Source organism: Colletotrichum lupini, chromosome 4 (genome assembly GCF_023278565.1).
Source record: "Colletotrichum lupini chromosome 4, complete sequence".
Taxonomy (NCBI): Eukaryota; Fungi; Ascomycota; class Sordariomycetes; order Glomerellales; family Glomerellaceae; genus Colletotrichum; species Colletotrichum lupini.
This window is the reverse complement of record NC_064677.1, coordinates 481,201-509,193: the sequence shown is the minus strand read 5'-3', so window position 1 is coordinate 509,193 and position 27,993 is coordinate 481,201. Positions and strand designations below refer to the sequence as shown.

Sequence of the window (27,993 nt, the reverse complement as noted above, 5' to 3'; positions counted from 1 at the left end):
GTTTGAGCCCATATAAGGCTTTTAAAAGCTGTAATAACTGATTTTTTGATTTATCCCAATTTATAGTATTTAAATTAGGGTATTTTTCAAAAAATTCAGTTAAAGGTATATTAGAAGGGTCTATATATACCTCTTCTAATAAATCCCCATTTAAAAAGGCACCAATAACGTCAATTTGGTGTATATGCCAGTTTAAAGGGGCAGATAGGGCTATAAGTACCCTATAGGTAGTAGGATTACTTCCAGAAGCAAAAGTTTGGAAATAATCGACTCCATACTGTTGTTCGAAGCCTCTAACTACTAATCGGGCCTTATATTTATCAATATTACCAGTATTAATATTGATTTTTCGTTTAAAGACCCATCTAGTAGATAGTGGATTTTTATTAGCTTTATAGACCTTATTTGGGTCTATAGCTAATAAAGTACCCTTTTTAATAATAACCTCTAGCTCAGAATATATAGCTTTTAACCATTCTGATTTTTCTGAGCTATTTAGAGCCTGTTTTAGTGTATTAGGCTCTGGAGGTAGGGTAATACTCTGAGTAAAATCTTTATATTTAGATTTTTCTTCCTCAGATAATTTGGGAATTAATACCTCTATTTTAGAAGGTATTTCCTGAATATCTTCGATTTTATCAAAAATTTTAGAATATAAAGGAGGATTTACGCTTTCTACCCCCTCTATTCTATTATTTTGAATAAATCGAATATGCGAAGTCCGTAATAATCGAGATCGAAAAGGATTAGAAGGGCAATATATAACATATATATTATTACCTTCTTTTCCTAAATATATACCATTTTGAGTATAGGTATACATTTTATTCGAAGTGACTCGCTTTTGAGTAGGGTAATAAATAAGTACCCTAGAGCCGATTTTTCTTAGATTAGATAAATCCGGCTTATTATTTCTTTTTGGGAAGAAATAATCGAGAAAAGCCTCGATAGGGGTCTTTTCAAGGCGTATATTAGCGGTAAAATTAACTAATTTAGTTAATTCTTTCAAAATTACGTCCCATAAATATAGGGGTAATTTCTCTGCTAATAAAATAGTTCTAGCCTTTTCGATAAGGGCCCTATTAGTCCTTTCGGCTATACCATTTTGCTCGGGCGTATAGGGCGTGGAAGGCTCTAAAATAATGCCTTTTTCGTTAATATAGGGTAATAATTCCCCTATATTGAATTCCGTACCATTATCTAAGCGTATATACTTAGGGTAGGAATTAAACTGGTTAAAATAAAATTCCAGTTTGTTTTTGAGAATATTAATTATATTCTCTTTGGTTTTTGAGAATTCAACATCTCGAAAACCAGTAAAATCATCCGTAAACGGAATAGCGTAATTATTTCCACTAATAGTAGTAGGGGTAATTTTAACTGTATCAATACAGACCCTTTCTAGTGGAAATAATGCCCGATTATAGTTAATTTTAGGCTGTTGCCTAGTTAACTTAGCTGTAGTACAGCTCGGGCAATTTAGGTCTTTTTCCTTTAATTTGTCTAAAGGAATTCCCTTAGTTATTTTCGCAGTTTTTAATAAATAAGGGTAAGAAGGATGACCTAATTTTTCGTGCCATTCCTGGGTGATTGAATAGGCCTGATTATCTGAATTTTCAGATAAATAATCAGTATTTTTCTCTATATTACTATTATTAATAGTAATATTATGAAGAGAATTTTGAATGGATTCTAAAATATTTTTTAGATCCAAATACTGATTTTTAGGGTCCAAATCGTTTTGTTGGTACCCTGTAGTAGGCCTTCGATTTTTCCAAGCAATATTAAGGAAAAATCCATGCCTTTTGAAATCCAAATAAGCAAATACATTGCCCTCAGAATCCACTAAATAATTCTTTTCAATATATCCACCATTTTTGTAGTGTAATATACCTGAAAAGATATTAAGTGGGAATTCTGGAATATATAAGGTATTTTTTAACCTTATAGGTATAATTTTACCCCGTAAATAGATAGGTAAAATTAAGTCCCCAATACCCTGTGGGTAAACTGGGCCAGCTCCGGTTCGAATAGGGGGTAAATTGTCCCTATTATCGAAATTTTCGAATAAATCCATACTATTAGTAATATGGACTGTTGAACCCGTATCATACAACCACCTTTCAGTTGTATTTGTGCCCATATTAGCCGAATTATTGGTATTTTCTCCCGAAAGGCCCAAATTATCATTTGGAGTCGAGTTGGGTAATATATGAGGGAGAAAAGGTTGATAATTTTCATCAAGTGGGTCTATGGTATAGTGGTCGGAACCACTAACCATATAATTCCTTGATTGTAAGGGCTGAGGGTTCAAATCTCCATGTGGGCGTTGGTTTTTCGTAAAAAGATTGGGCTGGTTTGGTTGGTTTCGGGGCTGGTTTCGGGGTTGGTTTGGTTTGGGTTGATATGAGGGCTTATTTGAGGGCTTATTTGGGTAATTTGAGGGCTTATTTGGGTTGGTATTTGGGTTGGTATTTTGCTTATAATAAGTCTTAGACTTATTATACTTATTTCGAGAGTATTTATTACTCTTAATAGTATTACTAGACATAGGAGTATCGATTTCTCTCCTATTTTCGTCTAATATATCCGTAATAAGAGCCTCTAAAGTAGGGGGCTCTTTAAGTCTTAAATTAGACCTTTGACGATCAGCCCAAATCGGAAAGATATTAGTTAGGGCTGATATAAAGACCGTTTTTTGGTCTATATCCTCAATAATAGCTCCTACGCTTTTTAATTTGGAAATATAGCTTTTAAATGAGCTAATAAACTCATTTAAGCTATTAAAATGCTCCAATCTAATAGCGTGGAATTCGAGGTATAATTGTTGACGTAGAACTGGTCCTGTACCCTCATAGGATGCTTTAAGGGTATTAAGAGCCTCTTTTGGATCAATTTGATCAAAAATAAGTGAAAGAGGCTCAGGTTGAATATTTTGCCTTATTAATAATAAGGATTGGGTTTTTTGCTCTTCAGTAATATTTTCATATTCGTTTTCAACTTCGAAATAGGTATTTAATTTCAAAAGTCGAAGATAAATATGAAGAGTAGAAAGCCAAGTAGTCCAATTTTGACTACCTTTTAGGCGTTGATTTTCAGGCATAAGGCAGCCTGTAATTGCCTTGATAATATCCGCCATTATATATATTTTAGAATATATATAATATAAATATATACTAGTATTGTTCCTAGTATAAATAAGCTTACTTTAAGCTTAGAATTCAAGCTTGTTTTTAAGCTTGAAAATAGACTTATTTTAAGTCTAAAAATATATATAAGAAAAAGTCTATTTTGACTTCTTTTTCTTATAAATAGATATTTAATAAAAGTAAGTATATAGTATAAAAAGGACTTACACTTCGTCTGCCTTTTTATATATATAAATCCTTTATTAAATATAAAGGTCGATTTCGAATTTTCGAATTCGAAAAAGTGATTTTGGGCGGAGTAAGATATCTCAATATATGAATATGCATATACCGGATAAAGGCATATACCTAAATGATAATAGGTATGATATAGGTAAATAAAAATAGAAGAGCTCGGATAAGTGAATAATATTCACTTAAGTAAATAAAACCTCAGTTATATAATAACTGGGCTCATAACCTCTAGCACGTATAGCTTTAACGAGGTAATGCGGGATATTCTTATATAGAATATGAAAAGTGAATATTCATATAGAAGCAAGAATATATGAATATAGGGGAAATAAGCGTATATAAAAGAGGTTTTTGTAATAAAGAGAGTAATATAGTTGAATTACTATATGAGAAGTTGCTTGCTTAACGAAAGGTCTAGGTAGGCAAATACACGCCTACATATAGGCATAAAAACCTCCTACTAGAATATTCCATTGCTTATTAATTATGATATAATTAATAAGCATATACGTAAGTGAATGCGTAATCGTAGTACGTAATTCCGCCTCGAGTAAATTCCAGATTATTCAGTTATCTTCCAGTACTTTCCACTGCTCACGTAAGCTTATATAAGCAGTATTGCTTACATAATCAATACCTATAATAATCTACAGAAATCGTAGATTAATATGGTATATAGTTTGCTTACGTAATATTGATAATAAGGCGAATAATAAGGTAAACAAAGTTACCTTCGTAACAATAATTAATTCGACTAGCTATTACTCGGCTCTCTTATGCGCTTTCTTAGTAAGGGTAGCTAGTAGTTAATTAATTAAGATATTATCGTTCTATTTTTAGAGAATAGTTAATTAAGTAACGTTAAGTAGTATTACGAAAGGGAACTCGAGGTAGGTCGGAACGCTACTATATTAACCTAATTAACTAAAGACTTAACGTAAAGAGGGAAAAAACAGAACAGTGGGCAGAAGCTGGCAGGCTGGCCCTTTGGGCCTAGCGGTCCAGCTCGTTACGTAACCACTAGGAGCTTAGCCTCGTAGCCTGAGGCTGAGCCACAGGGCCCACAGGGCCCTGGTGCCCACTGCCGTGACATATTGGCCTAAGTCGACGTATTGGCCTAAGTCGACGAATTGGCCCAAGTTAACGATTCCGTTAAATTGGCCTAATTGGCCTAATTGCCCAGCTGCCCAGCTGCCTAGCTGCCCAGCTGCCCAGCTGCCCAATTAACTCGCTCGAACGAGGTCGAGGATTTGCGACGCTTATTCGGGTAGGTTAACTCTACGAGGTATTATTACTTTTAATCGCAACTACCGTCTCGTAAATCTTATTAAGTACTATTCTAACCTTAAGTAGGGTAAAGAAACGCTAGCTATAAAGTAAGTAGTCGTACTCTATATAGCTATATTCGTCGTAATTAATAGTATATTAATAAACAAAGGGATTATTAACTTTACGATTATTCTCTTCTTATAGTATATTAATATTAAAAATAGCTTTAATTAGTAATAATAATAATAGTAGCGACGGCGAGGTTAATGAAGTAGTGGTTATAGGTAGGTAGGTAAGTAGGTAAGTGGGTAGGTAAGTGGGTGGGTATAGGTAGCTGGCCTCTGGGCTCGGAGGCAGGGGCGGTCGTAGCCATACTTAGGGGCGGGATATCGGCAGGTGCTGGCAGAATATCATCGCCCTTCATTTTCTTTCTTCTCCCTCAGTTTACCTCTTCAATTCTCATCTCTTTATCTTTTCCTCTTTCGGTCCTCATTTCCAATAAGCTTCCGAATAAGGTAACTCACGGCACAAGTGACATGAAGATTGCCCACTGAAACTTTCCGCCTCGTATTCTGCTTCACACCTTGGCTTACCTTATTGCTGCTAGCTGCACGATTTACAGTTGCCGCTACGCTTGGCTGAGTCCTGCCATTGCGACTTCCACACAGACAACGCCGTCTCATCGACGCGTCTCTGCGAGCTTAATTCTCTATCATGTAGACTAATGCAGTTAATGGAGGTGCGTGAGCGTCCGGATACGGTGCCATCCAAGGCGTCTAGAACATGTCCCCCAAAACTCTCGCGGCTTTCTGCTCAGTAAAACTCGCCCAACGTTGGTTGCCATTGAATGCTGTTAGTGACAGACTAGTGAACAGTCACGACTCACAACCCTCACCCATGTCGGTTCTGCCGACTAAGACTGGCTCACGGAGGGACCGCCAGGGGATCGGTGCTCATCTGTCCCAAACCATCTCTCACACGCCAGCCGCAGGGAATTGATGAACCGCTTACGTGCTGCTGGCTGCTGTCACGGGGTCACTGCCGCCTAGCAACCGTGGCTGTGGAGGAGGAGACAAGCCTATTCAGCCACTCTTCTACGACGTCCTCAGAATTTTGTGGATGGAAACGGGATCTACTACCCATAGATTCGCTTGACGCTAGCCGACGTCCCCCTCCAACACAAGGACTGTTGCAAGAACAAATCGCCATCTGTGAAAAGTGCCCGGCTTCGATGGGAGATGGACTTTGACCTCTTCCTATTCCACAATGGTGCAGAAACGAGAAACGACCCGAGCAGAACAAAACCTCACGTCAAGGCGCCAATACCACCTCGTATAGTACCGCTCAAAGCTTCAACGTGGCCGCCGGACCAATGCCAAAACGGCATCTCCCATCTAACGACAAAGAAGAAAGGCCCATAGCGATGACTCGAGGAACGTACCAAAGACCCTCAGAGGCCCATTGAAACGCGCGCGTCTGGCGTCAAGCCTACGTCGCAAAAAGTCTGGATCGCCCGTCTGAACCACTCGACTCAAGGTCTGCGTATGATCCACGCGTTGCCGAACGGCAAAATGATTCGATGCCTAGCCGGCCGGCCGAGTTAAGCTTGGAGGGTATTAGGACCCGGACGGCTGCGACAGTCAGCAGCGCCTATGCGTCGGGGCCTTTGCCGACTGACTAGTCGACAGGAAACAGGTCATTCTATGCAGAGAAGAAGAGAAGAAGGAAGATCATCTGGCCGACCATTCTCAGGGTCTGGATGCAACGCCCGTGCCATGTCTGACCGGCAGATGCGACGGTCTCGAGATTGGCTCTGAACTCTAAAGAGAACCGATGGGAGGGTCCAGTATCAGAAGTCTCGTGCTGGGCCACTGTTGGCGACCTCGTCTGATCTATGCCTCAACCCCTAAGTGGGGATAAAGTCTACTTGATACAGGCACAGCTGAAAGATGCTCGGGAGCAACTCCCGAGCCACGATAGGGCAGAGTGAAACCGCCTCTTCCTCTTTTCTGGGGAAAATCATTGTTTTGACTGCTACGGTAACCTCTTCCCGTGTAGGAAAATGAGTCCATCATCGTTTAGTTGTCATACCAAAGCTCAAGAGCACGACCATCCAGAGAAACAGGTCGTTTGGTTCCGGAAACAAACAATCTTCATGAGCTGTAATCCGCCTTCAAAGCGGCAATAGCTTCGGCACGCAGGGCCTCCCGTCTGCTTTGACTCTGGGGGTCAAAGTACGGCCTCTCCCCGAGACTCACGGCACGAGACCCTTGTCTCTCCCCGAGGTCATCCACGATGTAGTCCGGCGTCGCGGCGTGGTAGGCCGAGCGGTTGTCCCAGATGGCGACGTCGTTGGGGTTCTGCCAGCGGTGCCGCACCTGCAGGTCGTGGTTCTCGATGATGAGCTGCACGAACCAGTCGAGGAAGTGCTTCGACTCCTCGTCCGACAGGCCGTTGATCTTTTGGACGTGGAGGCCGACGGCGAAGACGCTCTTCCAGCCCGTCACCGGATTCGTGCGGATTACCGGGTGGATGGCCTCCAGGAGCTCGCCCACGTTTTCGGGCGCGCCGCGCGGTTCCGAGTAGAGTTTGAAGCCGTTTTTCTCTGCGGTTGCGTTGAAACCTGGTTGGGCGTACGTGGCTGTCATGCCGTCGAAGAACTTTTGGAGCGGCTTCGATATTCGGTCGTATACTTCATAGCCCGAGGCCCAGAGCGTGTCTATGTTTGGTCAGTACAAGTGTACACCAAAGTTGGCGGCGAAAGCTCGAAAGTGCTCACCTCCTCCCGTCTTGGGCAGCTGTGTTAGACGAAGAAGCGCATAGTCACTCGGCACGGGCTCAAACGTGATATCGGAATGCCACTGTGACCTCTGCGTCTGCTTCTTGGTGTAGTTTAGGAAGCGGTGTATGCCCAGCCGCTTAGCCTGCGCCGACGAGATGACGCTGATCTCATCATCATTGGTGTCGCCGCGGCCGGCATTGTTGACGGGGTGGATGTGGAGCTTCGAAGTCGAGGGCTTCCCGGATAGCTCGCCGAGACGTTGGACGAGTTCCTTTTGGAGGTCGTTGTCGATGTTGTCTTGCTTGCGGAAGAATACGACACCGCGCTGCGAGACTGTGGTACTTGTGTCAGTATGGGAGATGAGTATGTCGGTGAAGGCCCGGCTCACTGGTGACTGCTAGGTCACGAAGGAGTTCATCAGAGTTGGGCGCACGCAGCAGCTCTTTGAGATCGAGAGTCGGGTACTCGCGGCCGATGACGGGCGTCACTTCGAAATGCTCGAACTGGTCGAGAACCCCCGTCGTCTTGAGAGGTTCCTTGTGGCCTATCCGTACTTCTGGGAGCTCCTCATCCAGGGGCGGAAAGTCGTCTGCGTATACTGCCTCCTTGACTTGTTCCTTCACCGGGGGGTCTTTCTCCTTGAGATCCTCAATCTGCTTGGCGGCAGGTGTCTCTGTTGCGGATGGTGCCATTTCTGAATGTCTTCTGGCGCTAAGGGAGGAAGTTTGTTTACTGCGACTTCGACACTTGGACACTTTCTATCGCGGGGTCGAAGAGGGGTCTTGGACACGTCTTATACGCCCTTCCGATATCGATCACCACACCACCACCGCGCGGGCCGTGAAAAAGGCGAAAGTTTGCGCGACATCACACCATATGCAACTCGGATCCTCTAATTGGGTTGACGGTATGCATGCGGGGGTCAGCAGGATTCCAGAGGAAAGACGGGACGACCACCGGTAGAAACGGGCAAATGGCGGGTCGCCGGAGCTCGGCGGCACATGTCGAGGCCGAATCGGAGCCGTGTGTTGGCCTCCCCTCGTCCGGTGTACCCATTTCTCTATGCCGTTTGGGGTAGCTTTCTGCCTTGGCTTCGGTGTCGATGGGCGGGGTAGACCAATAGGATCTGGGCGGCGTCGACATTTGGAGCGAGATGGTTTGCGGAGATGGGATGAGTTGGAGGTTGCATTGCCTGTGGCTGAATAGATCGATGCCGTTGTGGTATTCATCGCGAGGCTTTGGTTCTTCGGATGAAGCTTATGCCAAGGATAATGTGCCATGCTCGATCTCATGGGAGCTTCATTTGGAGTATCTCAGGTGAGAGAGAAAGGGCTGAGCTGGACCGGAGGAGGCTTTAGACAATAACGGGGCCATCGAGGGAGGACTCAGGTCGTATTGCAAATGGCATTAAATTCATTAGGCTCAATCGAGCACCCTATCAAATATGACACAAGTTGCTCAATTGCATCTTAAACGAGCTAAGTTGATGTTTCGAAATTGAGTAACGCAAGCACAACATCTTATAGCGGTTGACGGAGCGCCCGGTATCGTCTTACGTCGGCTCCGGTCTTGGTCGTGGGCACCGTTCCTCACAGCCTGATATTTCAATCAGTCCAGGGTGAGCAGGCATGGCAGCAACCGACGTCTATTAATTCGACAATGATAGCAGTCTTAATGAAAGTGACTGATGACAAGCTAATCACTGAAGGCGGGTTTACAATTTACGATGACGGAGACGGGGAGAGACTAAGCGTCGATCCACGACTGCCCGCCGACGTCATCGACCTGTCACCGATGTCATTGCTCTAGAGCTCTTGAGCTTTGTGCAACAGACTACTTTGCGACGCGGAATTTCCCTGTGAATAACTACAGTCGCGAAACTCTGACTTTTCAGACACTCATTGCATTTCTAGTATTGTAAATCTTACCTTGCCCGAAGAATCATCTCACCTTGGACCGGAGAAGCCAAGATGTCATCCTCAGCACCACCCCAACCCCCAACATCAGAAGCCTACAAGGCACCCTCGAATCCGACAACTCGCAACCCCGCCGAAAACGCAGCAGCACACAATGCCTCCGATCGCGAGACTGCCGCGCGCGATGCAGCGCTAGGCCGCACGCCCTTCCCGCAATCCCAGTCCCGCTCCGTCGACGAGGCGACGCCGAGTTCGCTGGGCGCGGGCGTACACTCCTCCGGCCCCGTGGACGAGACGGAGCGGCGGAATACCGCGTACGTGTCTGAGGGCGGCAGCAGCAGAGAGCTGGAGAACCCCAACGTCGAGGCTGAGCATATGGCGACGCTTGCGGAGGGCAAGGTTGCTGACGCGGTGGAGAGGAAGAGTGGTACGCAAAAGGTGCCGGGGCAAGAGATAGTTAATGAGGAGTTTGGGAGTGGGATTGAGGAGTGAGTATGCCCTTCATTAGTCATGGATGGTGAAACATGTGAGCCAAGTTACTGATTATTAACCCATTGAAAAGGAAGAAGAAGGAACAACAGGAGGCGAGAGATGCGATCAAGAAGGCAAGGAGCGAAGGGGTGGATGTCGATGGTGGTATGGGGAAATCATGAAAGCATATACAAGGGACGCTGCGATGTAAAGAAAGCATCACCTACTTGCCGCCTAGACAACTACAACACCGTGCCATGTTTGTGTTACGTTAAATGATCATTTAAAAAGCAAATTGAACGCATGTCTTCAATTAAGTAGTTGCGGAGACATCTCAACCAAAAAAGCAAGGGCGATGATATTCTGCCAGCACCTGCCGATATCCCGCCCCCAAGTATGGCTGCGACCGCCCCTGCCTCTAAGCCTAGAGGCTAGCTACTTATACTTACTTACTTACTTACTTACTTACTTACTTACTTACTTACTTACTTATTTATAACTACTACTTCGTTAACCTCGCCGTTACTACTACTATTACTATTATTAATTAAAGCTATTTCTAATATTAATATATTATAAAAAGAGAATAATTACAAAGTTAACGATCCCTTCGTTTATTAATATACCGTTAATTATAACAAATACGGCTATATAAAGTACGACTACTTATTTTATAGCTAGCGTTTCTCTACCCTACTTAAGGCTAGAGTAGTACTTAATAAGACTTACGAAATAGTAATTACGATTAAAAGTAATAACGCCTCGCAAAGTTAACCTATTTAAATAAGTATCGCAAATCCTCGACCTCGTTCGAGCGAGTTAATTAGGTAGCTAGGTAGCTAGGTAGCTAGGTAGCTAGGTAATTAGGCTAATTAGGCTAATTTAACGGAATCGTCGACTTAGGCTAATACGTCGACTTAGGCTAACGCGTTAATTACTATACTTTTTACTAAAATAATTTAAGTTAATTACCGGCCTCTAATTAGCCTAGCCTATTCGAATACTAACTACGTAAAGCCTAGCTTACGTATATACTCGAGACTAGCGGTCGTATAGCGGCCGTAGCTATACTTAGTAGCAGAATAGCGGCAGCTGGTGGCAGAATATCATCGCCCAAAAGCAAAAGAGATGTTCTCCCCTTCCAGAATCGAACTAGAGACCTTTCGATAACAATGTAACCATTACAGTCGAACGTGATGAACCAACTACACCAAGGGGAGGATCGGAGCTATTGCTCCGCTCGGTATTGTAAATCTAAGGGGCTAGCAGACCTAAGTAGCTTCAACTCTAGAGCGGGGTTCTCTCCACATCAAATTCAATTCGAGTTGTCCTTCAGTTGTGAGACGCCATCAGGTATTTTCTCAGCAATCAAAAGACTCTTCCCCTCTCTCCAGTGTTTAAAACTAGTTGACGAAAGAATAGAGTTTGCAGTTCCGGAGTTGTTGCTATGGACTGGCAGAAGAGAGTACTTCAACAGGGCCATAACTACAGGGTTGCTCAACACCCTCAAGAGGCGGCACCATCACTCTTGTAGCAAAGCATCTCTCTCGGGTGGTTGTCTCTACTCTCTGCCATGTTCATAATCAATCGAGTAACTTCAGCGGAACTTGTGGGGGTTCAGGTGGAATCAGCGATTGTCTCCTTGCTCTCTTACTAATATCATGGCTTCTGTCTCCGCCCGCATGCATGCGGCTGTGTCTGGCGGGGTTCTCAAACTCGCTTGCGGGCATCGTGAGCATCCCACAGCGGCATCAAATGTCGCATCCCATCCAGGGCGTTTAGCTCAGCGGTAGAGCGCCCGCTTTGCATTCACCTAGTGTCTGCGGGAGGCCCAGGGTTCAATCCCCTGATCGTCCAGAACAAGTTTATCACAACTCGTGATGACCATTCTTTTGCTTTTTTGATGTGGTTGTATTTTGATTTCACTGTGAGATGATGTTTAGGTAACTCTGTGCTGTCGGCGGGGTTATCCCTGTTCTCCCCGTCCAGGCTCAAGAGTCAAAAGTCTCGTGCAACCATCCCAACACATCCTCTCCAAACACAACCGGCTTCTCAAGAAGAGCCCAATGGCCGCCTTCCCTCGTGATACTCTTGACATCCGGCAGCACGCCAGCAGCTATGCTCTGCTGAAGCAACTCAGGCCTGCACACATAGTCCTGCTCCCCGCCCCAATAGAGCACCGGCACCCGAATTGTCTTCGCCTCCTCACTCAACATCCTCTCTGACTTGTCCTGGATCCCAGAGCCCGTCACAGTGTAAACACACCTTGGTGCAGCAAACCCGCCGTCTCTGCCGTAGCGCTCTATGAAGTCGGCTCTGTGTTCCGATGTGGCGAAGGGTAATGTTGGCTGCGTGCGGTCGTGGGTGATGAAGTCACGCATCTTGCCGGGCGTGCACCAGTTCTCAAGCCAGGTTTGCGGGTCGCCGAACGTGACGCTATACACAGACTCGAGGTTCTGATTCATGAGGTCTACCGAGTCCTCGGCGAGAAAAAAGTGCCAGTACTCAAAGATGCCGACACCAAATACCTTTCTCGTCATCTCGTTGACTGTTTCGAGATCAAAATGGCCAGTGGGCGGCATGTAAGGGACGTTCAACGTGACGAGACCGCAGATGCGATCGGGGTGAAAGTTGTATAGCCGCTGAGCGATGAGACAGCCCCAGTCATGGCCGAGGGAGATGACTTTGGTTAAGCCCTCCGCGTCGAGAATCCCGACAGCGTCGGCTGCAAGACGGTGCCATGCGTAGTCTTCTGGGTCGGTGGGCTTCGAGGTATCACCGAAGCCGAGGTTATCTAGTGCCACGACGCCGTAGCCATTTGGGACGAGGTAGTTGTTGATGAGGCCGGCCCAGAGACGCGCCGTGTCAGGCCAGCCGTGAAAGAGGAGGAGGGTAACCTTGGAGTTGCGAGCGGGCGAAGTGTAGTAGGTGTAGGTGAAGCCGCGAGAGACGTCGAGCGTCTTCTTGGCCAGCGCTGAAAGGTTCAGAGCTGCCATTTCGGAAATGAAGATGGGGTCTCTTAGGTTTAGCTTGACCAAATGAGGTCGCCATCAAAAACGAAACGAAGATGTTATATCTGGGGAGCCTCTTCAGAGTATAGCTAGCTCAAGCAAACCTTCATTACCCAGTCCCTATGGGCCAGATTTCAAAGCTTCACTCTTGGTGTGGTGCCACTGGGCGGCCTACTGATCCAAGCCAAGGGCACAAATCTCACGCCGAGGGCGTCATGTTGCCATTGAAAATAAACTATAAGCACTGTCGACCTTAAAATCCCGTCGACTTTGAAGCTGTTCTGTCAGACAACTCCGCACTTGCATCAGATTGCAGCATTGATGGCTCGATTGAAGCCCTCATGAGCTGACAGCCTACGAGCGGGGCATGTTACGCTGGGTCTATGGCCGGTGACTCAGCCGGCAGACTGAAATGAGATTGAACCAAACGTTCTGGAATGTCGAGCGTAGCTCTGCGTCTCAATGCGGAAATCAAGAATTTGTAAAGTCTTTCTCTCTCGAGTCATCTTGGTCAAAGACAGTTAATCGTATGCATCACCACTACTGTTTGTGCCCCAATCTACCAAGAACAAGTTTCACATTTCAAAAGGATGAGATCATATCTTGATGTGGCCCCATTCAAAGTGGTCTCTCGAGATGAATGATGGTGAGATGAGATGAGATGAGATGAGATGACATTCGGTGAGAGCAACAGGTGATGAGGTAAGCTCAAATGAGGATGGGCCTGGGCGCGATGCTCACACAGAAACGACCCCGCACCACTCACACCGGGTTCCACAACTTTAGTCACAACAACACTCGGCGCCGCCTCCAACTGCGGGACGGACATCATTGGTTTCCCCATCACACGCCGGCGACATGACGAATTGGAAGTCCGGAGCTTGCTTTATGCTGGCCGCGGGCCGGGCCGTTGCTGCCGGACTCGGTTTGCAACATCTGGCGGGCCACGAGGCTTGGAACGCGCTGCAAACGGCTGCCCGGGTGGAGTCAGAGTCTCAGGTGGAAATCGCCTCGGCTGCTTTTGCGGAGCAGTACCCTGAGTACAACCTCTCTGTTCCTATTGACCACTTTCACAACGACTCGCGATACGAGCCGCACACGGACGAGTATTTTGACCTCCGCTACTGGTTCGATGCGAAGCACTATCGCAAGGGAGGCCCTGTCATCATCCTCGCGGCCGGAGAGACGGACGCTAAGGAGCGTCTGCCGTTCCTCGACCACGGCATCCTTTCCATCCTTGCCAAGGCCACCGGTGGCGTCGGTGTCGTTCTTGAACATCGCTACTATGGCAAGAGTTTCCCTGTGCCCGACCTCAGCACCAAGAACCTCCGCTTCTTAAGCACCGATCAGGCCCTCGCCGATACGGCCTACTTCGCGAAGCACATTAGCTTCCCTGGTCACGAGGACTTGAACCTTACCGCGCCTGACACGCCCTACCTTGCTTATGGAGGCTCGTACGCTGGAGCCTTTGCGGCCTTCCTGAGAAAGCTCTATCCCGAGGTCTTCTGGGGCGGCATCTCGTCGTCAGGTGTCACGGCAGCAATCATCGACTACTGGGAGTACTACGAAGGTGCCAGGCTCTTTTCGCCAGGTGACTGCGCCGAGACCACCCAGAAGCTTACTGAGGTCGTCGACAAGATCTTGCTTGGAAAGTCTGAAACTGATAAGAGCCAGCTCAAGGATCTCTTCGGTCTAGGCCCTCTTGAAGATGATGATTTCGCTAGCACCCTGTCGTACGGCATTTCGGGACTGCAGTCAACCAACTGGGACCCTGCCCAGGATACCACCGCTTTTGGAACGTACTGTGCCACTGTCAGCTCAGACAGTGTTCTCTTTGGCAGCACCCGTCATTTGAAGTCGTCAGTGGACGAGTTGCTGTCCGCCAGTGGCTCAGACGCCAAGCTGACGAATCGCATGCTCAACTATGTCGGTTATGTCAAGGACTACGTCAAGAAGGGCTGCAAAAGCGGAGACTTGGTCAAGTGCTTCTCGGGCCGCAACAGTGAAGAACACCAAAACACCTCTATTCGCCAAGGCCCTGGCCGTAGCTGGATCTACCAGGTCTGCACAGAGTGAGTGTTTTCAAGTCAGCGAGTTCGATCAACTTCTAACACTTCTCGTAGATGGGGTTACTTTCAGACTGGATCGGGTGTGCCCGACGATGAGCTTCCCCTTATCTCGCGCCTCATCGACGTCGACTACAGCTCCATCTACTGCCGCGAAGCGTTCAACATCACTGAGCCCCCCAACGTGGACGCCATCAATAAGCACGGCGGCTTCAACTTTAGCTACCCGCGTGTCGCTATCGTCGATGGCGAAGCTGATCCCTGGAGAGCTGCCACACCCCACAAAATTGGCCTGAACCGCAAGTCCACGACCAGCGAACCCTTCCTTCTCATTGATTTGGGTGTTCATCACTGGGATGAGAACGGATTGAAGCCGGAGGATGTCACGCCGGATTTCCCGCCTGCGTCCATCAAGAACGTTCAGGCTCAGGAGGTTGAGTTTGTCAAAGCTTGGATGAAGGAGTGGGAGGAGGCGCAGAGCAAGGACAGCGCCAAAGGAGGTATGTTTTCTATCAGTCATGTATCATTCGGTAAGCTGACGAGAGCGAAAGAAGTCTCCGAGGAGCTTTAGTAGAAGTCAGTGTGTGAGGACTTGAGATGGCAACGCCCGTCGAATCATCATTACGTTCATGCTTCCATTGCCTTTGGCTGGAACATTTAGTTACTAGAAACATGAAAGCTTTACATTGAATGAAACTAGAAGTATTGTCAATACACGACTACTCGATCGAATGGCTGCGCATCATTTGACCCTCTAACAACGGGCTTGAAAACGGGGTAGAGTCGTCTGCGTGGTATGTAAAACCCCTCAACGAATGTGATAAGATAACGGCAGTATGTGTCCCAAATCCAACGTGTCTCCCCATCAAAGCCTTTCAGAAGTTCCACACAAGGCCAACATCAACTACTGAGTTTGCGCTTTGATCATATCGGCGGCCTGTCATCCCTGTTAGCAGTACTCCATGAACCCTGAATCATCAGAACATACCTTTTCAGCAACAGCGTAAACAGTCATGGACGTGGTCGCACCAACAGTCGTAGGCATCATCGAAGCATCAACAACTCTCAACTTCTTCACGCCATACACCAGCAGATTCTCATCCAGCACTCCGCCCCACTCGCGCGGCATCTTGGCAGTGGTACCGACAGGATGATACACGGACGGGATAATCTGCCCCTTGGCCCAGGTCACAAGCTGCGCATCGGACGACACGCCCGTGCCAGGCGACGTCTCGCGCGCCTGATACTGCGCGAGGTCGCCGGTAGTCATGTACCGCCGCATAAACTTGATAATCTCCGCCATAACGTCCAAGTCAATGGCGTTCGACGCAGCGCGGTAGTCGACGACCATTTCGCTCTCGGGCTGCGCCGTGTTGAGGAGGATGTTGCCGCGGGACATGCAGTGCAGGTTCTGCACGGAGCCACCGGGGCCGTACATCATCATCTCGGAGAAGACGACGTTCTTGGAACGCATGAGCCTGCCCCAGACTTTCTGCTGTTGCTTGTAGCCCTCTGTTTGCTCGGCTGTGTAGGTCGAGGGCAGGTGGGACTTGGGGTCTTGAGCTTCAAATGCCTTGGCCAAGGCCTCAAATCTATCGGGGCTGACGACGGGCAGGCCGATCATGGAGGCGAGGGAGGGCGGACCGCCGCCGCTCCAGCCACCGCCGCCTGAGTTGGGTGGCTGGATGCCCCATTGATAGGATATGCTTGGGATATAGCTGTGATCCTGGAAGTTTGATCCGACGCCGGGCAAGTCGACCTTGACAGCGATGCGCGCCTCCTCGAGGTGTGTGCGTGGCCCGATGCCGCTGAGCATGAGTACCTGCGGCGTGTGTACGGATCCCGCGGCCAGGATGACTTCGCGACGGGCTTTGATCTGTACAGGAGCGGCTCCCGTGTTATTACGAGAGACGAATTGCACTCCTGTAGCTGTGTCACCGTCAAAGAGAATGCGGTTGACCTTGGCACCGACGATCATCTCGTAGTTTGCGCGGTTGAGGCCGTCCCAGTGGCCGGTGCGGGCGTAGGATCGCTGGAACTGGACAGGGTCTTGGGACATTGGGTACCAATAGAGGCCGGCCTCGCCCGCGCCGCTATCGACGGGGATGGTCATGCCGGGCATCTTTGCCATTGCGTTGTAGAGGATCTCTTTGAACTATGGTCAGTGGTTTGTGAGTGACGGTAGGAGTTCATGTGAGCTGGAACCTACTTAGGACAGACTGAAGAGGGCCCTTGCCAAAGGCAGCATAGATCTTGGAAGTTGTGCCCCAGTACTTGGTATCGTAGGTGATGTTGTACTCCTGAGCTTGAGCTACGTCAGGAGGCACGAGGGTGATGCCCTAGGACTTGTCAATCTTGTATGTTCTCATGCCCTTGTCTGATAGCTCGAACCTTCTTGAAGTATGGCAGCAGATTGTCCCAGTCCCAGGTAGATCCGGGTCCACCAAGCTCTTTCCAGGCATTGTACTCATCTTTGGTTCCTCTCAGGAATACCTGGCCGTTGACGGAAGAGCTTCCACCGACGACGCATCCAATACCCACATCGAAGCTTCGACCGTTGAGATTGGGACACGGCTTGGACGTGATGTTGAACATACGGCGTGGGTTCATGCCGGTTTGGCTATCGTAGTAGCCATATTCGACTACGAGAACGGTGTCTTCTCTGCATTAGATTGAAGCGTTGTGCGATACAAGACACATTGGAAACTGACATTTGCCGTCCTCTGTGAGTCGATCGCCGACTGTCAGGCCAGACGTGCCACCGCCGACAATGACATAGTCGTATTCGGTGGCGAGCTGCTCCGCTCGGGTGAGTATCTGGACGTGTTCGGGATGCTGGGTTGGCCACGCTGATGTAAGATGCGTGGCAACGCTCAGGCAGTACAATGTGAAGCTTCTGATGGACGGCATTTTTTAGCCTTTGAGACGAAGAAAGAACTGCCCAAAAAGGGGATTGACATAGGTATGGAGACAGAAGGCAGAGGACCGGGAAAGATGGGCATTTTATAACTTCGATACTTGAGTTGCGCTGTTAAAACTTCACCGTTTCAAGAGAATAGTCCACCCTATACGACAAGGAGTCCCAGATACAGTCCCGCTGGAGATGTTGAACTACCAGACCTGGCCGGGCGTGAGTCGTACCATTCCGGAGGAATCACCTTCCTTGGTTCTATCAGTGTCTCACACGAGCCAGGAGTACCACGATTATCCCATTGGCTCTATCTACGTGGTTCATTAAGCTTATAATAGGCTCAAGGGAGGCAAGTGAGCAACATGCGGGGAGCGAATCGGCAGTGCGCACCAGAGTTGTATGAGCCGCAGCCCCTAATATACAAAGTGCGGGGACAAGCACTGAAGAGGGACCTAATAGGCGCCGCTCAACCTCAATCGGGTATATAGACTTGCCACGTTGCAGCCAAGAGCCGGATCCTATCGACGACTTCATATCGTTCCTGATTGAATCCGGTTGCCAAGGCCGGATCAAAGCAGAACCTAGAGTCATGAGCTACCGGACTGGTCTCATTTTGCCTAGAGCGAGGTGTCGGCTAAGTGAACAGAGTCTGGCAGATCGAGAAGTATCATCATTGGATGTATGACTTGGTACTTTGATGAGGCAGGAGAGACAGGCGTGATACTTTATGATTTCAGAGACTCTTAGCAGCAATCAATCAGTTTCGAGCAGCATTCTCAGGCATCTCGAACAAAATCAAGAGTGGGTCAGGAACAAAGCCTTTGAACTCAAACATGATAATATTGAAATTCAAGTAAGATATTTAATTCTAGAGCCAGCATAGAAGGTATACGTGAGGTTCTCGAGGTGGTGTAAGTGCTTCAAGTGTATAGGTACACATCAGCCGGGGTTTCCTCATAAATCATTATCAAATATTGACGTTCGTTGAAAACACCACCACTCTCCCGATTGCTACAGCCAGCCCTTGATCTACACTATTTCTGCTGCAGTGAATTTATGGCCGCATTTATCAGGCGAGTGGAAGAGTACGCCGTGGAAATGGCTTGGATGCCGCTTGACGATATCAAAAAGCACACGTGCGCCTTTCGCCTCATCCTTATCGGAGCGATGGGGGACTCTCATGTAATTCTTGAAGGTCCGACTCCCAACCGCGTGTCTTAACTTGCCGAAGAAGTCCCGGACGAATTTCTTCCACTCGGGTTGTCGTGGTAAGTTGTCAGGTGGAAGCCAGAACTCATCAGACACCAAATTGGACTGAATATCGCGCCACTGGGGAGGAGTTCCGGGCGCGAAACGGAGAAGATGTCTCATCTGGTAGTGACACCACTCTGAATGCCAGAAGGGAACTTGGTGCTCTGGCGCGGCGATTTGTCGGATAGTCTTGAGGTTTGAGAGTGTTGCTTTATTGGTCCACATCCAGAAACATGTGTTTGTGACATGGTGCGGGCGTCGCGCTACGAAAGGCTTCGTGTCGACGACGATGTTCTGGATGTTTTGCATCCAGCCGATGCTTTCTGTGACACATGTGCGGAAGCGCACCTTGACGTGGACAAAATCGATGTCCCAGTTGATGGTAACATTCTCTCCCATTTTTGATGCCAAATCTTTCGGTGGAGGGATCGCCATCCAGGGGCCTTCCTCGCCTTCCTCAAGCTCGTCCTTGGTGAATGCTGGAAACCAGAACGGCGACCTGACGCTTTGGGCCACGGATCTCGACAAAGAATCGATCTTCAGGTCGATGGAGTCGTAGTAGCCATCCGAGTACTCTGCACCCTGTCTGGACAGAATCCAAAATACCGTACGATGTGTTAGTTTCTCCGTTTCCTCGTTTTCTTTATTGAATGAGTTTGAGCCGTTGCTCGATGGCCGGATGAGCGAATCAGTGGAGTTGCGGCCCTCCGCGTTGTCTGACTCATCATCTACTTGGTCGAATTCTAGCTCGTCGAATGGATCATCGATGGCTCTGTCCCTGATAGCCCCATTCTCGACCGTCCCATTCTCTGCGGTTTCATCCTCAGCTTCTCCATCATCAGCAGCTTCATCCTCCGGAGATTCCTCTTCGGAACTATACTCATCGGATAGATACTCGTCATATGGTTGCCTCTTGGGAGTATTGATATGTAGGGCGTCGGATTGTGGAGTGCTGCTCTTTGAAGAATTGCCCTCCGGGGTCATCTTCTTGGAAGCATCCTCTTCGGCCGTTTCCTCTTCGCAAGGCTCTTCGCCGGACAATTCCTCATCGCAAGGTTCGAGGCCCCAGTCGTAATCCTTGCCTTCTATCTCATCGTCTTTTGGATGAAGCTCTGCGATGTAGTATCTAGGTTCCAAGTAAAACTCGCGCCAAATCTTGGACTTGATCTTGTCAGGTAACTTCGCGAATTGGTGAAAAGTCGAATCTGGGATGGGCACAAGTTTGTATAATTGTGGTTTCTTTTGAAGCCTTCTCACGAGTCTGGCGCGTTTGGACTTGATCTTTATGGGAACCTCCGCGAACCTGTGATGATTCGGATCTGGAGGCGGACTTGAAAGGGACATAAGCTCGTATGTGTCTTGATGCTCATCACCTTTCCTGTAGGGAAGGACGCATTTCGCCGGTTTCTTCAAGTCTTGGTTGCGCATTTTTCTGAAGGGGAGCGGCGGAGTGGGAGTAGCTTAGTTGGAAATCGTGTATGAATGCAGCATTGCAGGAACGCGCACGGCTGGATGTATCGTAGGGTAGAAACGACGTTGATTGCTAGCTGCAGTCAACGGTGCGATTTTTGAGACAGAATGTAAAGACGTTGAAACATTGGTTTTCTATTTTCCTTACCAGCCGCAAGGGACATGGGTATTGGTTCTCACTACCCTTCTGGTCCTTGAACGGAAGGTTTTACCAGCCAGGTTACATAGTTTTTCGAATTTTTTAATGCGTGGCTTTTCGACTTAATAAGACATCAGGGTCTTGTCCAATTTACATGTACTCACGAAGTCAAGAATCGTCGGAATGACAAATTTACTCTCCAGGAAAGGGAACAAATGACCTAGAAGGGCTGTTGACATCACCCAACGGTATGCGAAATCTGTATTTAGTAAGTTTCGATCAGTTTAACCTACTACATATATGAACAGGATCTGCTTGAAATACTATGACATAAATCCTCATATCCTTCTTCTTGAATGCTTAGGATCGACGCCTAAGCTACCACACTCGTAACATCGAGAAGAGATAATCAAACCCGAGCATGAGGTTGCACACTAGAGCCAGACGAAACGACAATTAGGTTAGAAGAGCACCATATTTAACGCCTCATAAGTGCCATTTTAGGCCATAACCCCGTCTTGACCGAGGCTTTAGAATTGGGCATAGTACACCAACATCCATGAAATGAATCCACCAAAGAAAAGTGCATCATAACCCAGCTCTCCTCATTGGAACTTGAAACCTGCAGGTTCCTTAGGTCATGTCGTCATCTGAAGATGACTCCCCAGACTCTGAAGATGAGTCTCCCGATGTGCAAGAGTTACCCGACGTAGATGGCTCTTCAGATGTAGATGATTCTCCCGAAAAAGACGACTCCTTGTTCGACTTCCATGCACCAATAATCCCCAAACATCAGGAGGCCACTGTCCCAATCGTAGTCGAAGCCTAGTTGGCGCGCTTTAGCGACGGTTCTTTCCAGCTTCTGAAACTTTCTGTAATACTGGGATGAAGAAGAGGCCATGCTGATATCGATTGAGGGCCTCTGAAGAGCCTAGTTGATTGTCGCATAAGACTGGGAGTCGGTAAGTGAGTGTCACGAATTAAGCCCAACGCGGTTCTTAAGAACTCAGTCGGTAAGGGTTTTGGTCTCCACATTTAAGGTCTACCACGTGGTGATTTGACAGGGGCTTTCAGAAGCGTTTCTCGACTTGATCTCGACTTACTCACTTTCAGTACTTTTGCCCTGGCCGCCTTACTTTCTGAATAATGCCTACTGCTTATTGAGCCAATTCTTTTATGAGAATTCTTCTCAACTTATTACCTATGGATTTGTAATCAAACATCGGATTTCAACACTTGTTTTCCTCCTCGAAGCCCCGTTGAAGAAGTCAAAGTGTCCGCAGTGCTCGAACACGAGTACCTTGACTATGCATGCACGATAGAAGCCATTCCAGACTTCAGACGGCCCAATCCAGCTACTTTGGACGGAAAAGAAAAGCCAATTAAAATCTGTGTAAGTTTCATGATCATTGGTTTAACATGACGGCAAAGTCACATCTCGGGTGTTGAAACATTGTGGCAATCAACGCTACAGTCGCAGGGACATTTTCTGTTCCTCCAGTCGGTGCCGACTAGGATACAAGGTCGCAAAACTGGCTTGCTCTCTCAATCAGCCCGCATCAGCGGATCTGAGATCACGGCTTGGTGGCAGAGTGGTCTAATGCGCAAGACTAGAAATCTTGTTCCTTCGGGAGCGTCTGTTCGAATCAGGCTCAAGTCGATTTTTGCCATTCCTAGCAATCAACTTGACTTGGACTTGCGAGAAGAAGTGGTAGCAACCTTTTATTTTGCTCACAAGGGCTCCGAAACTCATATTCCAGTCATTCGGAGCATACATTGCAGAGGGCAACGCCATTCAACCGGTTTCATTATTCATACAAAAAGCATCGCTGGAGAAAGGTCTAGAGCTTCCATGACGGCCCAACAGAAGTAATCTCATCATAAAGTAGTCTAGGAATGGAGCTGTTAGCGTTGAACGGCATTCATACAGAAGCAGTAGTAACTCACGTCGTGAGGAAGTCGGCGTAGTCCTCGCCCGTAACTTGCGGCCGCAGGTATTTCGCCGCCAGCTCGAACTTGTTGTTCGCCGGCGCAGACTTGAGCAGCTCCTTTGTGACCTCGTCGAGGATGTTGAGCATTGTTGTCTTGTCGAGTTTTGTGCCTTCAGCGGTGCTGACGCCGTGGTGTACCCAGTACCACAGTTGTGAGCGCGATACCTCAGCTGTTGCGGCGTCCTCCTGCAAGTCTGGTTAGTTATGTCCCGAGAGGGGCCGAAAGCAGCAGTTGAAACGTACCATGAGATAGTTGATAGCACTGCAGCCCACACCGCGAAGCCAACCCTCCATGTACGCCAGAGTGATATGCAAATTCTTCCTCACACCCTCGTCGGTAATTTTTCCGGGAACAACAGAGTTGATCAAATCGTCGCGCGTGACCTTCACCTCGGGCCTCTTGAAGATCTGGTTCGCGGTAGGCATGTGTTCGTTGAAAATCTCCGACGCAATCGACGCAAGCGCCGGGTGCGCAACCCAGGTACCGTCGTGTCCGGCCTTGACCTCGCGCAGCTTGTCGGCGCGCACGCTGTCCATCGCTTGGGCGTTCGCGGCCGGATCGTCCTTGCGCGGGATGAGGGCCGCCATGCCGCCCATTGCGTGGACGCCGCGGGCGTGGCATGTGCTGATGAGGAGCTTGACGTAGGCGTCCATGAAGGGGACGGTCATGCTTACGTCGGAGCGGTCGGGGAGAACGAAGCCAGGGCGGTTGCGGAAGCGCTTGACAAAAGTGAAGATGTAGTCCCATCTGCCGCAGTTGAGGCCTGAGCTATGATCTCTGAGCTCGTAGATGATCTTAAAGCATGTTAGTGAGGGAACTGATTCTTGTAATGATTGAGTGATACGAACCTCGTCCATCTCGAAAACAGCGCTGATGGTCTCGATCAACACGGTAGCGCGGATGATACCTCGTGAGATACCGATGTAGTCCTGCGACATGTTGAACACGTCGTTCCATAACCTCGCCTCGAGATGCGACTCCATCTTGGGCAGGTAGAAATAGGGGCCGGCGCCGCGGGAAATCAACTCTTTGGCATTATGGAAAAAGTAGAGTCCAAAATCAAATAGGGCGCCGGACATGGGCTGCCCGTCGACGGTGAAATGTTTCTCGTCCAGGTGCCATCCGCGCGTGCGGGCGATCAAAGTCGGAAGTGTGCGATCAGTTCTGAGCTTGTACTCTTTTTCGCCGAGCTTGAAGTCAACTTGCCGGCGGATGGCGTCGTAGAGATTGGCCTGGCCCTGAATCATGTTGTCCCATGTAGGACCGTTTGAGTCTGATCGGTGTAAGTCAAAATACAACTGACTGTTTCAGGGGCTTCCTATCTCACCTTCAAAATCAGCCATGTAGGCCCAAACATCAGAGTTGAGCGCGTTGACGACCATTTTCCTGTCCGTGGGTCCGGTAATTTCAACTCTGCGATCTACCAAACCAGGCGCTGGCTGGGCGCCTCTCCAGTTCTTATCATCGCGAACGTGCTTAGTCTCAGGGAGGAAGTCTGGCAGGTGTCCGTTATCTGTGTCGATTTGACGTTGTTGGCGGAGCTTGAGAAGGTGTTGGCGAGTCGGCTCGAAACTGCGGTGCAGGATTGCGAGGAAGTTGACGGCTTCCTTGGTAAGGATCCGGCGAGAAGCTTCGTTGCCGGCGCCAAGGATGGAGACGCTGTCTAATATTGATTGAACCATTGTGAAATTTCTACGTGGATAGTTGAATACAGATCTATTCGACGTTCGGGTTTAACTTAACAATACGGCTCTATAATCACTCGTGATATCGAAGAGGCTATCGCCAGATATTAAGTACTCTTCTCACGGTTAATGGCGCATCATTAGAAGCTCGGCTCTATTCCGATGGTGTTCTGAATCATTGCGGAATTTGGTGAAGATTCTCGGCTCGGTACCCGAACCGGAGGCGGCCGTTATCCGATTGGCCCCACTCGCCCAGATCGTCCACCACGGTCGAACGGAGACGTTACACTTCGGACACTGTCTCAATGCAGAGGCAATTCATACGTCACTGGCGAACGATAATTTCCGAGTTATTTGCGTTGATTGATAATGTTTCGATTCCATTTAACATTATTTGTAGCGACTATGAACCATACCCTCCCGGTGCCATCATCTTTTCCAGCTCAGCCCAATCCAGCTGGTCAACTCCCGTTAAGGGGAGAGTAGGGTCATTGAAACTATTATAGATACCCTCCGCCGCTTCCAGCCCAAAGGCTTGTTCCAGATTCTCATCCAAGTTCAGACCGAACAACGTGTCTGATCCATAGGTGTCAGCAGGTCCTCCAAACATTTCTCCCTCCCAAGACGGCACAGAGGAACTGGGCGTCGGCGTAGTCAAGGGCATCTGGGCCGGTGAAGGTCCCGACTGCTCCGGTAGTCCGGCTCCGGGTGTGTTCCCCACCTGGGGTACCCCATGGGACGCCCCGGAATCTCCCATCTGCACGTCATGGTCCTTATCGAACGCTACCACATTGGCCCACACGTGTGCAGAAAACTGCCGAACATCCTTGAGACGCTGCGCTGCCGCCTGGTTTCCTGCAGAGGACAGATACTCCAAGAAATCAATGGCCTGGAACAGTTCTTGCGGTGGCGGCTTTTGACTATCCTGCTTGTGTGCGAAGCCGCGCATGATTAGGACGAAGGCGGCTGAAAAGGCAGCATCCAGATCGAAGAATGCAAATGGCGCTTCCTTTTGTTAGTAATTCGCTCTTCAAATTTTGCCACCCGGGAAGAATCAAGCCCTTACCAATTTCTTCTTGCCTTTGCATAGCCATGAGGATGCGGATAATTCTCAGAGCCGACTCGTTGCACAGAAGGCACAGTTGAGAGATTGCCGAGGTCACAGCCTGCTTCTGTGTTTTCTGAACCTTGTCTTTGACCTTTTGGAGAAGAATTGGTCTGATGCAGAGAATGATGGACTAATTTGGGTCGTATTAGCACCCGTTTGCCTCGATAAAGCCAAAAGATTTGCCCATTGAGAGACGGAGGTTGGTGCTTACCTGAAATAACCTCAGATATAGTGATGCACCAGCTCTGGTGACCTCAAACTGCTTGTTGCTGAAGTCAATGGCAAGATCTGCCGGGATAGATCCGCCAATGTCGTGTAGTGATTGGAGCAAGTTTCTCATCTTCCTGACAAGATCGGCTTGCGATAGTGCGCCTCGACTATATAATGCTATTGATCGCGATAATCAGCTGCGGGTCATACGAGTGATGGCTAAAACGGACATGTTGTAAAGTCGACTTACATGACATGATCTCTCCCGTTGTCCGGGCAATCTTGACGTTGACATTGAGAGGCTCTGGAGAATCAAACCCTGGAGAGGGGCCAGGGAGATCAAACGAAAGATGCCTATCATCAACGGAAGCTGGACGCCCGAGACCTGCCGATATGCGCCTAGTTGTGCATAGACGATTAGCTTATAAATCTTGGTGGATTAGGGTGGTAGACTTACTGATCCAGCATGTAGACAGTCCACCACACCCGCATTCTGTGTGCTCTCTCTGATGGTAGGCACTTTTGCTCTGAAAATGGCAAGTTGCAACCCAGAGTCAGGGCAAGTCTGACTGTTGTTCCCACCTATAGCTTGTTAGTATTTCATCTCATCCAGCATGAAAGAATCGGGACTTACGAAAAAGTATGCATCATTTTTCCGGTCGTTCCATTGCAGATATGTCGTCGCCAGACATAGAATCTCAAGCCCAACTATGCCATACTCGCTGATGCTGTGAAGTGGCGGGAGCCGCCTCATGGCCTCAGCAAACCAGAACGCTCCCGGGGGTCCGCGAACCTCGCGCGGATCCTCCTCCATCAGTTTGCCCATGGCCATGACTAGAAGGTACAATGTGAACCAGGGCGTGTCCATCTGCCGAGCTCGAGATGCTTGGCTGTTGAAAAGCAGCGTCATGTTGTCTGTGAATGTCCGCTGGTCTAAGAAGTGCTGTGTGACTCCCATGTAGGAGTTGAAGAGGTTCAGGAGACGATTAGACTCGGCCTCTTTGGGGAAGGCCTGGTGAGGGATGCCCTTGATCAACTCATTTGTTGAAGTCCATTCAGGGGTAAATGGCAGGTCACGCGGATCCTCGTTCTCCAGGTGTTCCGGAGCATCCTTCTCCGGAGAGTCTGGGTCTTTGCCATTGTTCTCGTGGAAGAGACTCCGCAACCGTTGCTCGAAGAGCGGGCCGGGAGCACGTTCTATGGATGCTGTTCCTTTCGCTTCAGTTTTGGTTCAGGATCCAATTGCAGTCTGGGTGAGATCTACGCACCATAACTCGGAGGCGGTACCTCACCGGTAGGCTCAAAGGGTGCAATGCCTGGTGGACTCGGATTTGATGCCCCTGTTGAGACCCCCCGGGCGGGTGGCGAAGGTTGTGCTCGTGGTTGTCTGGCGAGCTCTGCTTGATATTAGACCGGATTCTTCCTACCGCAAGCAGTTGCCTACAATTGCCTGAAAGGGATCAGCCGTGATAACTTACCCTTTATTTGGTCCTCATATCGGGTCAAGGTGGCTCTCAATTCCGAGACGTATCTGTTCACTGGCTTAGCAAGTTGGAGAAGTCCGACCTCGGAGCAGACTCACGCCTCTGAATATCTCTTTCTCCCATCGCCAAATTCACAGTCTAGGTTGTTTCGTGCACAATTCCTGCAAGGCTGCTCTCCCGAACACTTGACCTTGCGCCTACGGCATGTGTTGCATCTAAGCCGGCAGTCAGCATGGCAAACACGTCACAGCGGTGGAGTTTGGTGGGGGTGAATGAAGGGCGGGCGAATTGAGGGTGGTGGTGACTGACGCGTTCGCGGACCGTGCTTTGGCGGCAGCTTGCTGAGGCATCGCGCCTTCTTCCTCGACCTCGTCTTTGATGCGTCTTTTCCTCTTCCGGCTCGAAGAAGAGGCTCCTGACACCTTGTGAGACTGCTGCCCGTTCAGTTCACCGGTAAGTTTGCAAAGTCTTCATGTGATGGAGAGGTCGCTGCGGCAATTGGAAGTGTGGGGCTGATAAGAGCCGAACTTGCCTTGGATGAGGGGTCTGGGGTCGGCGATAACGACCCCCGGTAGCTGCTACTCGACATCTTACTATGCGGTTTGGTAGCCCGGTTACTGCAAGTCATGTATGTATGCCACTTGATGCAGCAACTGAGTATAAGATTGAGCGCTGAAGAATGATGCGATGATCTTGTCAAGAATCTTCAACAAAGTACTGTATTATTTGTGTAGCTTCCCAAAAGGATAGTGTACTGAATGGAATGTTTGGAGCACTTGGCTTGTCAAAAAGAAAGATCCGCGACGTAACATGGCACAGAGGCGGCAAGACTGTCTTAATCACAA

General features: G+C 48.6%; 8 protein-coding genes and 3 non-coding genes across 11 annotated transcripts; 4 read left to right on the top strand and 7 right to left on the bottom strand.

The window, feature by feature from the left end:
• Positions 1–5,119: 5,119 nt before the first annotated feature.
• On the bottom strand, positions 5,120–6,724 carry CLUP02_07262 (uncharacterized protein; the record flags this gene model as incomplete). Its single annotated transcript, XM_049286257.1, has 9 exons — positions 5,120–5,171; positions 5,266–5,361; positions 5,436–5,516; positions 5,581–5,676; positions 5,834–5,908; positions 5,963–6,079; positions 6,145–6,302; positions 6,396–6,523; positions 6,580–6,724. The coding sequence occupies 9 exons, from the start codon at positions 6,722–6,724 to the stop codon at positions 5,120–5,122; spliced, it is 948 nt and encodes a 315-aa protein (XP_049143400.1).
• Positions 6,725–6,805: 81 nt separating this feature from the next.
• Positions 6,806–8,577, bottom strand: CLUP02_07261 (TfdA family Taurine catabolism dioxygenase TauD; the record flags this gene model as incomplete). The annotated part of the gene is made up of 4 exons (XM_049286256.1): positions 6,806–7,371; positions 7,432–7,767; positions 7,823–8,192; positions 8,308–8,577. 4 exons carry the CDS (start codon positions 8,575–8,577, stop codon positions 6,806–6,808), a joined length of 1,542 nt encoding a protein of 513 aa, XP_049143399.1.
• Positions 8,578–9,404: 827 nt separating this feature from the next.
• CLUP02_07260 (uncharacterized protein) lies at positions 9,405–10,003 on the top strand (the record flags this gene model as incomplete). The annotated part of the gene is made up of 2 exons (XM_049286255.1): positions 9,405–9,838; positions 9,913–10,003. 2 exons carry the CDS (start codon positions 9,405–9,407, stop codon positions 10,001–10,003), a joined length of 525 nt encoding a protein of 174 aa, XP_049143398.1.
• A 950-nt stretch (positions 10,004–10,953) lies between these two features.
• Positions 10,954–11,041, bottom strand: CLUP02_tRNA111. Its single transcript has one exon. It is a non-coding gene; the product is annotated as a tRNA-Tyr (tRNA).
• A 552-nt stretch (positions 11,042–11,593) lies between these two features.
• CLUP02_tRNA148 lies at positions 11,594–11,678 on the top strand. The gene has a single exon. It is a non-coding gene; the product is annotated as a tRNA-Ala (tRNA).
• A 134-nt stretch (positions 11,679–11,812) lies between these two features.
• Positions 11,813–12,817, bottom strand: CLUP02_07259 (uncharacterized protein; the record flags this gene model as incomplete). Its single annotated transcript, XM_049286254.1, has 1 exon — positions 11,813–12,817. One exon carries the CDS (start codon positions 12,815–12,817, stop codon positions 11,813–11,815), a length of 1,005 nt encoding a protein of 334 aa, XP_049143397.1.
• An 873-nt stretch (positions 12,818–13,690) lies between these two features.
• On the top strand, positions 13,691–15,648 carry CLUP02_07258 (serine carboxypeptidase S28; the record flags this gene model as incomplete). Its single annotated transcript, XM_049286253.1, has 3 exons — positions 13,691–14,904; positions 14,956–15,398; positions 15,599–15,648. 3 exons carry the CDS (start codon positions 13,691–13,693, stop codon positions 15,646–15,648), a joined length of 1,707 nt encoding a protein of 568 aa, XP_049143396.1.
• Positions 15,649–15,847: 199 nt separating this feature from the next.
• CLUP02_07257 (glucose oxidase) lies at positions 15,848–17,808 on the bottom strand (the record flags this gene model as incomplete). Its single annotated transcript, XM_049286252.1, has 4 exons — positions 15,848–17,053; positions 17,115–17,237; positions 17,290–17,540; positions 17,610–17,808. 4 exons carry the CDS (start codon positions 17,806–17,808, stop codon positions 15,848–15,850), a joined length of 1,779 nt encoding a protein of 592 aa, XP_049143395.1.
• A 1,030-nt stretch (positions 17,809–18,838) lies between these two features.
• CLUP02_07256 (uncharacterized protein) lies at positions 18,839–20,488 on the bottom strand (the record flags this gene model as incomplete). The annotated part of the gene is made up of 1 exon (XM_049286251.1): positions 18,839–20,488. One exon carries the CDS (start codon positions 20,486–20,488, stop codon positions 18,839–18,841), a length of 1,650 nt encoding a protein of 549 aa, XP_049143394.1.
• A 1,759-nt stretch (positions 20,489–22,247) lies between these two features.
• On the top strand, positions 22,248–22,329 carry CLUP02_tRNA149. Its single transcript has one exon. It is a non-coding gene; the product is annotated as a tRNA-Ser (tRNA).
• Positions 22,330–22,510: 181 nt separating this feature from the next.
• Positions 22,511–27,737, bottom strand: CLUP02_07255 (fungal specific transcription factor domain-containing protein; the record flags this gene model as incomplete). The annotated part of the gene is made up of 14 exons (XM_049286250.1): positions 22,511–22,559; positions 22,617–22,846; positions 22,904–23,934; positions 23,989–24,377; positions 24,763–25,351; positions 25,413–25,584; positions 25,666–25,841; positions 25,915–26,063; positions 26,122–26,246; positions 26,299–26,861; positions 26,933–27,061; positions 27,143–27,195; positions 27,458–27,616; positions 27,712–27,737. The coding sequence occupies 14 exons, from the start codon at positions 27,735–27,737 to the stop codon at positions 22,511–22,513; spliced, it is 3,840 nt and encodes a 1,279-aa protein (XP_049143393.1).
• Between the last annotated feature and the right edge of the window lie 256 nt (positions 27,738–27,993).